The 14,186-nt window shown below is 34.0% G+C and overlaps 1 protein-coding gene across 1 annotated transcript in view; it reads right to left on the reverse strand.

Annotated features, from left to right (window-relative positions):
- LOC150097399 (proteasome activator complex subunit 4-like) overlaps window positions 1-14,186 on the reverse strand; it is a 646,748-nt gene that overhangs the window by 123,307 nt on the left and 509,255 nt on the right. The window contains exon 37 of the mRNA XM_090407543.1: window positions 3,440-3,531. Within this exon, the coding sequence (XP_090263669.1) occupies window positions 3,440-3,531 (92 nt within the window). The remainder of the gene's footprint in view (window positions 1-3,439; window positions 3,532-14,186) is intronic.

Here is a 14,186-nt window from a genome sequence, read left to right on the forward strand (position 1 = left end):
TTTCCTGTCAAAAATTTGAGACATTACAAGAAGAAGGCACTTGGCAGATTGCAAGAATATTCACTCCTCAAACACACTTTTTAATCTGATACAAAAAGGTGCAATACAAGGTAAAACCAGATATTTTATATAAAAATGAATGCTCCTTATTTCATGAAACTCCAGAATAAAAACATTAATGGAAATAGCAAAACTTATTAGGTGATGGAGCTACCCCATTCTTCCTAACCAAAGACAAAATTACATTTAATGCAAAATTTTAATTATATAAAAGGGTTAATGAAGAGTTATTCTTGTTACCAATAAATAGGTCAAATGATGATGTCCTATGTATTGGTAACAAGAATGCTATACAAAAACTAAACTATACAAATTCTTTCCCTAAACCCTTTAGCCACAGACTAAAGTTCTCAATCGAATATAAGGAAGATAAATTTGGTTATAAAAGGAAGAAAAATTTGGTTAAGTGGGAAAGGTTGCTGAGAAATTATTGAATATTTTAAAAGGTTTTGAAATGAATGGAGGAATTACTGATTATATAAAAGGATTTAATATTTAATCAGGCTGCTATGATAGCATCACATGATTAAGTTTACATTATTATTAATCTCCTATCAACAATTTTCTTCCAAATCAATCTATTACTTGTGAGCACTCCAATATTGTCATATCTTATATTTCGTATTTCTAAAGCACTTCTGACTGAATCAATCCACCTAGACCTTGGTTTTTTTCTGGGTCTGTTTCCTTGCCATCAAAGACGTGTTTTGCTAACCTTTCTTCATCCAAAAGACATACCTCATTGTGAATTATGCAAACTTAAATACATATGTAATAGCCAAAACTGAAGCATGAACAAAGATAATGAATGGAACAGACTAAAGAGTGCAAAACTGACTATGAACTTGTTGCATGGTTTAAGATTATGTAGATGATTGGAGGAACAGGGAGTTTGGGTGGTTTGAGATTAATAGGGATTAATATATTTTATTTACCTGCCAAGAGAGATGAGATAGGATCTTTTTTGTGTTTATAGCATCCTGATTGGTTCTTATCGCTAGAAATCAGAGCAATGTAATTTAGTTGCATTTTTTTTTTTTTTGGAAATCAATAAGGGTAACTTACTTAAATAAAAGAGCCAATAAGCTTCACTTTGGCGATGTAACATTACTTAAATTAATTTGGATAATTTAATTAATAAATTAATTATTTAAATTAATTAATACTAACATTGAAATAATGTGGGATTTAATATCCCCTTAATTTAAATTGTGTTTGGATTGTATAGTGTGCGATAATATTTCAGCAGTGGGACTTTTATTGATATTATTGATGTTTTTTTATTTTTTAGTGGTGGAATGTAAGTATTCTTATGGAGATATCGCAATCTCAGTAATGTTCCAATAAATAAGACTTTAAAGGATGGATAGATCCAACGTAGCAGGTATTGCATCCTGATTAGTAGTTAAACCTGTAAACTACATTGTGCCATGGTAGTACATCAGTCTGAGATATTGTGGTTTTGTGTTTTAGAAAATTTTGAAGTTTATTTTATTTGAAGTATACAATTTTGTAATTAGAATACCTGCAGGTGTGTTTGATGGCATTGTGGGTATTGTGAATATACAAAGAATTTTAAAATAGTGTAAGATTTAGTTAAGTTGCTTTGGGAAAGACAAATATAATTCTGGGCTACATGAATGACATGATCTATTAATTGTTGGGAGTACTGGTGAGAGTAGAAGATATCTTTTAGGTATGAGATTTCTTGGTTTAGAGCAGTGATAGAGGAAGAGAATTTGTAAGTGTTGACAAACTGAGTTAAAATAATTGATCTTTTGATCCAATGAAGGTTACAGGAAGAGAAATGTAAGTAGTTTCAATGTTGGTGGGTTTATGGTATACTTTATTACTACTATAATAGTCATATCTAGTGAGAGTCATATTTAAAAAGTTTATGGATTTATCTTCCTTATATTAGATTGAGAACTTTAGTCTGTGGCTAAAGGTGTTTAGAGAAACAATTAGTTTTTGTATAGCATTCATGTTACCAATATATAGGACATCATCAATGTATCTACCACAAAAAAAGAAATGCTAAGGAGGGGGGGGATGGCGATAAGAATTGTGTTTTCATCTGAACAAGGAAAAGTGCAGCAAGTTGACCACTAATGTTTGGCCAATAGGAATATCAAAAATCTGTTCACAGAAATGATCTTTATATTTAAAGAAATCTGTTGAGATTATAACCTCAAATCACAGAAAGGATATTAGAAAGGGAAAATTTGGTACATTCTGATAAGTTGTGGTAATTGATAAGCAGTGTATAGACAATGTATAGTGTTTTTACTATCACTATGTTTTTTAACTATCCTTTTATATAATTAAATTTTCATATTAGATGTAATACTGCCTTTGGTTGGAGAGTGGGGTAGCTCCATCACACAATAAGCTTTGCTATTTCCATTATTAAAAATGTAATTCTTAAAATTAATTTATGATCAGCTTGGATGTTATTTTTCAGTCCACTGACAAAAACTTGAAGTTGTTAGAGAAACTTTATTAAAGTTATCATCATTATTTTTATTATTCTTCTTTTCACATGATACCTAGCAATATAATATTATTTTATGGAATATTTTGAAGGATTTTAGCTTCAGCTTCCTTCATACCTGCCATATACCTACATCTGAAGATTCAACATGACCTTCTATAAAGTAAGAGAATTTTTTCAGATTTACATCAACAGTCTAACACAGATCAACATTCCTCTTGTAAAAGAAAATGATAAAGTGATCTTCACTTAACATCATAATAATGGATGAATCAGAGAAGAAACCATTGTTGTTTATATGAAATCTCATACTGGCAAATTAATTCATGGCTAACTATTGAAATTCTTAAAAGCTGGAAATAATCAAAACATAATCAAGAATAAATAATGAATTAAAATTATTTACTAAAGCAAAATTATAGCATGGACTAACAGCAACAAGAGCTATCAGTATAAATAACAAATACAACTCACAGATTAAGAAACGCAGATCACCTTATAAAAATATGCCTTAATATTTTGTATCAGGAATATTCTTTAGGTATGAAAAAATTGCAATGTACATGCAATCATTCATCATTATAATTAACAACAAATACCACCCACAGATTAAGAAAAACAGATCACCTTATAGGAATATGCCTTAATGTCTTATAAGGTGCAACTTTCTTTAAGTTGGCAAATATTAATCAATGAAATGCAATTCTAATGTAATCATTCTTCTTTCTCTGGCTGAGCATAAAAATGAAACACTCACTTATTCAATCATGCAACATGCATGATTTACTTTGCCATACTTAAAAATGTCAAGAATAAATAATGAATTAAAATCTCTACTTTATACATTTTTAGTCATGAAATCAGCATTTATAGTGTACTATTTACCTTGCCTCTAAGAATGATCCACTTTCTTCCTTGAGAGGTTCTTCCATAAGTAATTCAAACAACCAGTAATACTTGTTAGGATCCTGGCTTTCCTATGCAAGAAATTTTATATTTTTGTTTATTATTATTATTATTTTTTTTTTACCATTAGACATCTAATTATAGATTAGCATACCTCAAACCTAAGTCTTTTAACTTATTCAGGCAAACATTAGATATTGGGTCTCTGTCTAAAACAAACTGTAAGATAATTTGATATCATTAAATAGCAGATATCCTACAAAATATTAAAAAAATAATAAATAATGAAATTTAAAAAAAAATTATCCAGTAATAGCTGCATTGGAAAATTTAATATTCAATTGTAATATTAAAATATTATTCAACATTAAGTAATGTGACTTTAAATTTTTCAGGAAATGACAACGTATACTAAAATATTAATTAAAAAAAGTCGTGTAACCAACCTATAAGTTTATCTACAAGAATAACATTAAGTTACACACACAAATACATTCATGGTGTGTGTGTGTGTGTGCTTACATATCATATATAATTCTTAAAGTTTGATGATTGAAGAGAAATGGATGCAACTAACTAACATTATATGTAAAGTTCAAAGGATTTTAGTTGTTCACTTGGAATAATTCTACAACTTCTTGCAGAAGGCCTTCTGTGAGGAAATGAATCAGTTACTGCAATCAAAGAATGCCCAATGCATTAATTTCTGTCCAGAGAGATGTGTTTATTCAGTACTACAACAGCACCATATGGGATGATCTTCAAGAAGACTTCTGCTCTTCCTTTCCATGATCAAACTATTGCTTCTGTTCTTTTGATCTAAACACTCTCAGCAAGTTAGTGAAATTATCCTCGCTAGAATGAAAATTCTCATTCTTCCACACTATTCAAAATTTCCACCCAATGTGCAAGCCATGCATATTGGGTGCATGGCTTGGCATGGAAAACAATAGATGTGTCAAAGTAATGTAGAGCATACTGCAAATGCTTATAAGAAAAACTCTGGTTACAAACTCATTACACAAATGCATGTAACAAATGCAAAATAATCATCAACAAATCCAAATTTGACTTTGAAAGAGGACCAACAGCATAAAAATTGCCTTTTATACAAACAACAGTAGCACCTTCTGGTATTTTACAAAGCCATTGGACAACTTCAGTTCATCAGTGCTTCTACTTTCCCCTCCCTCTTTTGCTACTAAAACAATATCTAAAGCTGATCTTTTGACTTCATTCTTCTCCTCCAATCTAAGATCTCCCAAAAAATTCTTGATGCTGTTCAGAAAAGTGCAGTCCAATTGATTAATGACACCACCTCTCTTATAGATTTTCTTAAGCCATTATCTAATAATGATCAGTTTCTGCATTATGTCACTTCTGCAGATATTTCTATAGCTGCTGTTCAGTAGAACTAACATCCATTATGCCTCCCATTTCTGTCAGATCTACAAGAACTTGAGCAACAGCTGCTCATCATCCCTTGACAGTCGAACTGCATACTCACCACCAAACCTACTACCATCAGTCAACAATAACATCCTGAAAATATTGATGTACTTATCTTGATTCAAGTTTTTATCAGTGACAAGAAGTGTTTGCTTGCAACATTAACAATTTCCAGTGCCAGTAAAGGTTGGTCGATTGGTACATCCTCTGCTACTAATAGCTCAGCAAAAAGTTAAGCAAGTTTGAACTTGGTTAGTAGTTGGAAGGGGTTCAATCGTTCAATGCTGTTGGCACACTCTCCCTCGATGAGTCTTTGGACTCCCTAGAGGTGTCACATAATAATAATAATAATATCTTATGCAGACCATGCAAAAGAGAAAGCAGAATTGTGACATTTACCAAAAGAAAGCACAGTGTAGCTGAAACCTTAACTTCCTTTAAACATGTGGAAACATTACCCTTGAAAGTCATGAATAATCACAAACATAATCAAAAATATGTAATAAACACAATATATAGGTCCCCCCATACAAAAACTCAAGAAACTAACTATAACTCAAATTCAGAGTGCAAAAAAACAGTACTACTTTCTGAAATTCATGGAATACAGTGTCAGCATGAAACATGATCTACACTTAACCCTTTGACATATAAATTATTTTTAAAGTTGGAATAGATAAAACTACTATTTATTTAATCCATGTGATTTATTTCATTAATTGTTACCTTATTATAAAGAATATTAATAATTTTGCAAGATATGATACTTTTCGAAGCACTTAGGTAAATGTAACAGTATCAAACATTTTTTACATTGCCATGTTGTCTCACTTCTTACATTATGATTGGCACATACATGGCATCTCTTTGCTGGATGTTGCTTTTATCAGTAGGGATATATGTTCAGGGAAATGTGCCCAATTTTTTGCCTGCAGTCTAATTGGGCAGTCATTTTGCGATGGATGTCCATGGGTACTATAATTAGATAAAGATATATTTGACAACATATCTTCTGCTACGTTCAAACGGAAATTGACTATTGTTAGTTTTGATGTATTGGGTAGTTTGGAATATAAAACATAAGCATTGTAAATAGCGATATCCATCAAATAGAAAAATATTTTCTTGTAACCTTTCATGCATTTTCGCATAATTGGAAACAAGCAAGTAGTTGGTCTTGACTATCGACATCGCCCATTCCGCAATTGTATTCAAGAACACATTTAGGTTTTATTACTTTTTCTTCATCGCCCTCTCTTACTTCTCCTTACTTTTCCTGTATCTACCATTTCTTCTTTTGAATGCTTTGTGCTTATCATGTAAACATCCTTCTTATCGCGCCAATGTAATGACAAAATTCATCGACAAGATAAAGTTTTTGATTTGCCTTTTTTTATTTTATATGTCATCAATTTCTTAGGCATATTCTTGTGATTTTTTCTAACTGTCCCCACAACATTTGTACTATTTTTTCTCAAGAAATAAAATAATTCTGGTGACGAATACCAATTATCTAAGAATAACGTACATCCTTTTCCTAAAATAGGTTCGGCCAACTCCATGACGATATTTTGAGATGCAGGTGTATTGCTTCCTGGAATTTTATCCTTTCCTGTATAAATTTTGAACTTTGAACAATATCCAGAGTCTGATTCACATAGCTTGTAAAATTTTATCCCAAATCGTGCTCGTTTGCTAGCAATGAACTGTACATAATTTAGTCGATCTCTATATTTCATAAGGGATTCATCAATTACTACATTTTTATCTGGTGTATATAATTGCTGAAACTTATTATTCAGGCAGTCGACTATATTTTGCACTTTACATATTTTGTCATCTTTCTTTATTGTTTCATTATCCACGAAATGGAGAAAATGAGATATAGCCAAGAAGCGTTTATGAGGCATAATTTTTGAATATATGGGTGCCTCGACAACAGCCCTCTTTGACCAATACATGTCTATATTAGATTTTTTTACCTGTGACATAATTATACATTACGCAAAATATGCCTGCAATTTGTCACTTGTTACTGGATACCATTCTTCAATCTTTTTAGTAATTTTCTTTATTGCTTGAGCCGTATATCTATTAGTTTCTGTAACTATCACGTCAAAGAAATCATCACAAAGTATTTGTTTCAAAACAGAAAGAGGTGTCAGGTTTGCACAAAATCTTAGCAAAGCAATTGCATTGACGCCGGGAATTTCCGTAAATGGTTTTATAATAGGAACATTTTCCTTTTCTTGCCAATTCCATTCATTTTCTGTTACAACGGAATCATTGTTACTAGACGATATCGGTCTCAAACGTTTATGAACATTTCCTCAAACCGAACCTCCAATGTTACTGTCGCTATTGTCACTTGACAAGTCAAAAATGCCAACACTTTGATGATATAAATTTGTCTCGCTGTTTTTATCCAAACTGTCCTCTCCGCTTTCAATATCACTTTCGGCTAACATATTATAAATATTTGCAGACATATTAGGGATGATAATAAATTTCAACACAAACTAACTAGTGAATAGAGTTTATATGCATATATATTCACTGCCTAACACCCTAAATTCATTTGAAATTGATGCAAACTTTGTAATGTCTGCGATAAGTCAAATTAATTTTGGTACAATAAGCAAAATACATGTCACAGACGTCTTTATATGTTAACTCTAAATTCGTTTGAAATTGAAGTGAACTTCGCAACGTCTGTGATATGTCAAAATCAATTTTGGTGCAATAAACAAAATAGGTGTCACAGACGTCTTTGTATGTTAACGGGTTAATGAACTATTAACTCAACAAAAGAAAATTTCCTTGAAAGACTTTATCCCCAAAACTTTAATCAGGAGATGAATCAAAAGGAACTTCCTGAATCATTTCAACTATACCTTCAAAAGCAACATCACACAACTTAAAATAGATATTTTTCCAACAAGGTGCAACACAAAATAATGAACCCAAAGATAACAGCAAACCATGTAGTTTCCACTCATATCCAAACTGGAACTGAAGGAGGCTCTCTCACAACTAAAGCCAACTAGTCTGTGAAGTGATAAAATCGGCAAGTGTCCCCCAACTCTACCCAACCTTAGAATATTGTTCTCACATTTGGGAGAGTGTACTTTGTTAGAATGCTTTATGCTATCCAAGAAAATCTTTGGGCCATCAATAGGCTGGTGATGTGCAATACATAGCCTTCCCCCAGCAAGTGTTCCCTTTTTCCTATAGTATGGTATGATATAGCCTGTTTCCACAAACAGGCACTAAAAAGTGAGTACTGCTGCCTTAAAAGCATATCTTACCTAATTGGAGGAAATGATAACTATATCACTAGGTGGTATATGAATTTAATTGCCTGGTGAAACCTTACTCCATCCTAAATGGAGGCTATTGCTGTGTTTCCTATCATAGTCTCTATATACCACCTTCCCTTCTCTTTCTTCTTAGATGTGATTGGGAAATTTGGGAGATTTCCCAATCAGCTAGTGAATAATCCTGATTCTTACTCTGCCAGGTTGTGCCTGGAGGAAGTCCAAGTATAGCAGCTTACATGGCACAGTGTTGAGCCCATGCTTGAATTTTCTCAATACTCCACTAACATGAAAGACAGCAAATAAAATTACAGTGTTAGTGCAGTTAAAAAATTGTCCACAAAAAACAATAAAAATATACCGAAAAATCCCACAAGACAGCAAAACTCTATGTAAAAAAAAAAAAAAATTCCATAGCTTTTACAAACATCTACTGATGTTGGTAAATCAAGTAATGTGCATGACCACTATGATCTCCAAACTCAGTATGATATTTCATTATGGAATGAAATGACATCTGCTATAACCTACAACTCACCTATACTTTCCATAGTATATCATACAATGTGCTTTCTACAAGAAGGGGAAATTATGCACTTTCTTCAGGTCTGATATACCATCAAAAGATATCCGACCTAAAATCTTATTATAAATCTTACAATTCCATAGACTTTACAAACATCTGGTAGTTAACCTAACTACCAGATGTAGTTAGAACTATCGTTATTATCCTGACCCTGTTTTCTTAATCAGCTCTCTCCAAATACTGCTGACATGGGCTCTTCTGGTGGCAGCTTTAACCATAACCTTTTCTATGTTTTTTCTTCACAGATCACTGGTTTCCCAGACAAAATTGGCCTCGTAACTTATGAGACTACAATAGTGCCAACTAGAATGGCTGTTGGGTTTTCTATACCTCTTTTCCATGGTGTGATTATTGCTTCTGCTATCTTGATCCAAGCACTTGTCATAATTGAATAACTGAAATTATTCATGTCGGGATGAGTGCATGTATTACCCATTCAGCTCAGAATTCCTAACCCTTATTCGAGCCTTGGGTTTCCAATAAATGTGCCAAAGTAAACCAAGCTGAAATTACAACATGCACTAAGTGGCTCAAGCCAAACATACCAGCCTCTCAACCAGCTTACACTACAGTAAGAACTTTTTTTTTGCTGTAACTGCAAAAAAGAAAGTTAATAAAAAGCAGACTTTTTTGAGAACCAAATACACTAAGCTTGTCTGCTGTTCAAATGGCATTGGAGTCTTCTGGTCATATGGCAAGGCTGTTGGGCAAAACCCTGCCCTATTATGTTTTTGTATCTGACTCTCTCTCTCTCGCTCTCAACCTGATGGAAGAATGCAACATCTCCTAAAGAAGGCAGATTTTTTGGCATCAGTCTTCTCTTATCCAACTCTGGTTTAGATGACTGAGGCAAATCTCTGCTATTTCACAAACCTCAGCATGCCTCACCTGATCAAGAGTACATCTGATAGCTTTGATTCTAATATGTTGTAATAGATTTAACGGTATTGATATGAACACAGATGGATAAGAAAATAACTATTTATTAACTTAGAAGCTAATATTTTGCTAGTATTATACCAAGCATCTTCAGAGCACACAACACAAAGTTTGTTACAAATGCAAGACAACCACAATCCGGTGTAACAGTGGGGCTAGTATAAGTAATTGCAGCGTGCAACACAAGACTAAAGTCCTAATAGGGCGCCATCTAGGTTAAAAAAAAAAAAAAGTTCCAAGTTTTGGAATAGTAGTCCAAATAATAGTCTAGAAAGTTTGAAAAAAATAAAATAAAATAAAGTAATAATTATTAATTTGGTCTTAGGATGACTGTCTCCCAAATCTTTGGTAGATTTATACAGCTATACATGTTAAGGTTTGGAGTATGTTTTAAGGCTTCTGTTGATTCCAGGAACAACCTCTCTGACTTGTAGAAGCTTCTATGCATTACTTTTGTTTTTTTCAATTGATCCTGTGTTCTGGGGTATCCAAAGCATGGTCTGCCAGACTCAACTTGGGACATAGCGAAAGTGTCGGATATATTTATTGTGTTCACTGAGACAGATGTCCACAGTTCTCCCTGTACGTAGTAGGCTTGATGGCAAGAACAGGGCACTTCATAGACTCTTGGATGCGATAAAGGAGTGCATTTGTCTTTAGGTGAACGGATGAGAGTTGCTAATTTTACATAAGGTTTAAATATGGTGCGCAGTTGGTGTTGGTTAAGCACCCTAGATATCTTTTCAGATGTGCCTTTAATGTATGGGATGGTGATAGTTTTGTTGTAGTCTTCTGTGGTAGAGGGGATTTAGTATGTTATCTATCTTATGGGGATTATAACCATTGGTTAAGAAAGTGTGATGTAGGTGAGAAAGTTCAGCAGTGAGACCAATGTCATTGAAACCGATTGCTCTAGCTCTAGGTGAGTGTTTTTAAGATACCATATTGTTGAGAATGGTGATGGTGTGATTGTTTGTGTAAGTATCTCCCTGTATGTGTGGGTTTGCTATAAACCGAAAATGATAAGGAACCATCTGGAAGACGTGGTCAGTGTGTCCAGGAAGGGTAGGCAGTCATTGGCTTCTAGTTCCATTGTAAAGTGGATTTTAGGGTGCTGGCTATTTAGATGCACTAAAAATGTATTCAATGTGTCTGGGCCATGTGGCCAAATAGCAAAAAGATCATCAACATAGTGTTGATAGCTAGTTTTTCCAGATGTTCTATGTAGAAGTTGGCTAAGGGGGGTCCATTTCTGTCCCATCTAATTGTTTGCATATTTTCCTCTTTCCTTGTAAAATAACCAGCGTGTACTGTGAATTTAAATAGCTGAAATATATCTGGGGGAAATTGTGAATTTAATAAATTAAACGTTTCAGTCAGTGGTACATTAGTGAATAATGAGGTGATATCAAAACTCACCATTAGGTCTGAACTATTTAAGGTGTGGTTTTCTAAAATACTTTTTAGGTGGGTAGAATTTTTAACAAAAGAGGGAGAATTGTTTGTGTAAGTGGCTAAATGTTTAGCTAGTTTATATGTAAGACTGTTTATACTATCTACAATAGGATGTAAAGGTGTACCTTGTTTGTGTATTTTAGGAGCATCATATATTCTGGGTGTTTTAACGTGCAAGGGTTTGAGTTTTTTGACAATTTCTTTTGGCCAGGAAGTTACTTTGTTCAGTAACTTGCACAGCTTATTCTTTTGTGAGTTGATGGGATCTCGATCTATGATTTGATATGTAGACTGGTCTTGGAGCAGTGCATGCATTTTGCTTTTATATTCTGTTGTATCCATTACTACAGTGGCATTTCCTTTGTCTGATTTGGTAATTGTAATGTGGTTATTTTTGCATAGTTCTTTTAGAGCTATTATTTCTTTATGTGGGATATTATTTTTGGGAGGCTTAGAATGGATTTGGATATTGGCCATGTCTAACCTAATATTATTGGCTATAGCTGGAGGCAAGTGGTATATCCCGCTTTCATCGGAAGCCATTATTTTGGTTTTAGGAACTTCTTTAGGAGTAATGGCAAAATTGTGTCCAAGACTTAATGCACTCGTGGCCTCTTTGGATAAGGTTGTCGATGATAGGTTCACAACGATGCCATCTTGATAAAATTGCGGCCGCTGCATAACATTGCGTTGCTGGAGAATTTCAAAATTTTTCTGGTGTTGGTTTTTAACTTTACAAATTCTTTATTGGCTGTCGAGTCGGAGATTCTATCCAAGATATCCCATAACTCTGGGTTCAAAATATCAGATAATATATCACTTAGTACACCGATGGAGTAATTTATTTTTTAAAGTTCTCGGCGAGCAGCGTATACCTGTTCTCATAATTGTGCTAAACTTGCTCGTTTGTAAATATGTTGGGCTTTGGCCGAACGAAACTTGTTCCTAATTTTTATACAGTTTGGTATCAAATTGGTATCTCGGCACTTTTTTAAGAAGGCTAACCTGTTCAGCTGCCGTGCAAATTTTACTTTCCACTTACTGCATTGTCGTGTCTTACGTATGATGTTATCTCCGTGAAGAAATTTAAACAAGTGGATAAGCTTATGTGTTCGTCAGATATGTTGTAATAGATTTAACTGTATTGATATGAACACAGATGGATAAGAAAATAACTACTTATTTTATTAAAATTGGTGTGACAACTGAACAGGTAAGCCTTCTTAAACATGTGCCGAGATACCAATTTGATACCAAACTGTATAAAAATTAGGAACAAGTTTCATTCGGCTAAAGCCCAACGTATTTAGAAATGAGCGAGTTTAGCACTATTACGAGAATAGGTATACACTACTCGCCGAGAACTTTCAAAAATAAATTCCTCCATCGGTGTGCTACGTGATATATTATCTGACATTTTGAACCCGGAGCCATGGGATATCTTGGATAGAATCTCCGACTTGACAGCCAATAAAGAATTTGTAAAGTTAAAAACCGAAATCCTCCAGCAACGTAGTGTTATGCAGCGGCCGCAATTTCATCAAGATGGCGTCGTTGTAAACTTATCATCGACAACCTTATTCAAAGAGGCCACGAGTGCATTAAGTCTTGGACACGATTTTGCCATTACTCCTAAAGAAGTTCCTAAAGCTACTGTAGTAATGGATACAACAGAATATAAAAGCAAATTGAATGTACTGCTCCAAGACCGGTCTACGTATCAAATCATAGATCGAGATCCCACCAACTCACAAAAGAATAAGGTGTGCAGGTTACTGAACAAAGTCACTTCCTGGTCAAAAGAAATTGTCAAAAAACTGAAACCCTTGCACGTTAAAACAGCCAGAATATATGGTGCTCCTAAAATACACAAACAAGGTACACCTTTACATCCTATTGTAGATAGTATAAACAGTCCTACATATAAACTAGCTAAACATTTAGCCAAATTACTAGCCACTTACACAAACAATTCTCCCTCTTTTGTTAAAAATTCTGCCCACCTAAAAAGTATTTTAGAAAACCACACCTTACACAGTTCAGACCTAATGGTGAGTTTTGATATCACTTCATTATTCACTAATGTACCACTGATTGAAACACTTAACTTATTAAATTCACAATTTCTCCCAGATATATTTCAGCTATTTAAATTCACACTACAGGCAGGTTATTTTACATGCAAAGGGAAAAGATACAAACAATTAGATGGGACAGCTATAGGTTCATAGCTGTCCCTTCCCCTCCTTTAACCAACTTCTACATAGAACATCTGGAAAAACTAGCTATCAACACAGCCACTCTCAAAACTAGTCTCTGGCTACACTATGTTGATGATGTGTTTGCTATTTGGCCACATGGCCCAGACACATTGAATACATTTTTAGTGCATCTAAATAGCCAGCACACTAAAATCCACTTTACAATGGAACTAGAAGCCAATGACTGCCTACCCTTCCTGGACACACTGACCACGTCTTCCAGATGGTTCCTTATCATTTTCGGTTTATAGCAAACCCACACATACAGGGAGATACTTACACAAACAATCACACCATCACCATTCTCAACAATATGGTATCTTAAAAACACTCACCTAGAGCTAGAGCAATCGGTTTCAATGACATTGGTCTCACTGTTGAACTTTCTCACCTACGTCCCACCTTCTTAACCAATGGTTATAATCCCCATAAGATAGATAACATACTAAATGCTACCCAGAAATCCCCTCTACCACAGAAGACTACAACAAAACTATCACCATCCCATACATTAAAGGCACATCTGAAAACATATCTAGGGTGCTTAACAAACACCAACTGCACACCGTATTTAAACCTTATGTAAAATTAGCAACTCTCATCCGTTCACCTAAAGACAAATGCACTCCTTTATCACATCCAAGAGTCTATGAAGTGCCCTGCTCTTGCCATCAAGCCTACTACGGACAGACAGGAAGAACTGTGGACATCTGCCTCGG

This window comes from Typopeltis vanoorti, chromosome 17 (genome assembly GCF_054136105.1).
Source record: "Typopeltis vanoorti isolate ZY-2024b chromosome 17, IOZ_Tvanoo_1.0, whole genome shotgun sequence".
Classification (NCBI taxonomy): Eukaryota; Metazoa; Arthropoda; class Arachnida; order Uropygi; family Thelyphonidae; genus Typopeltis; species Typopeltis vanoorti.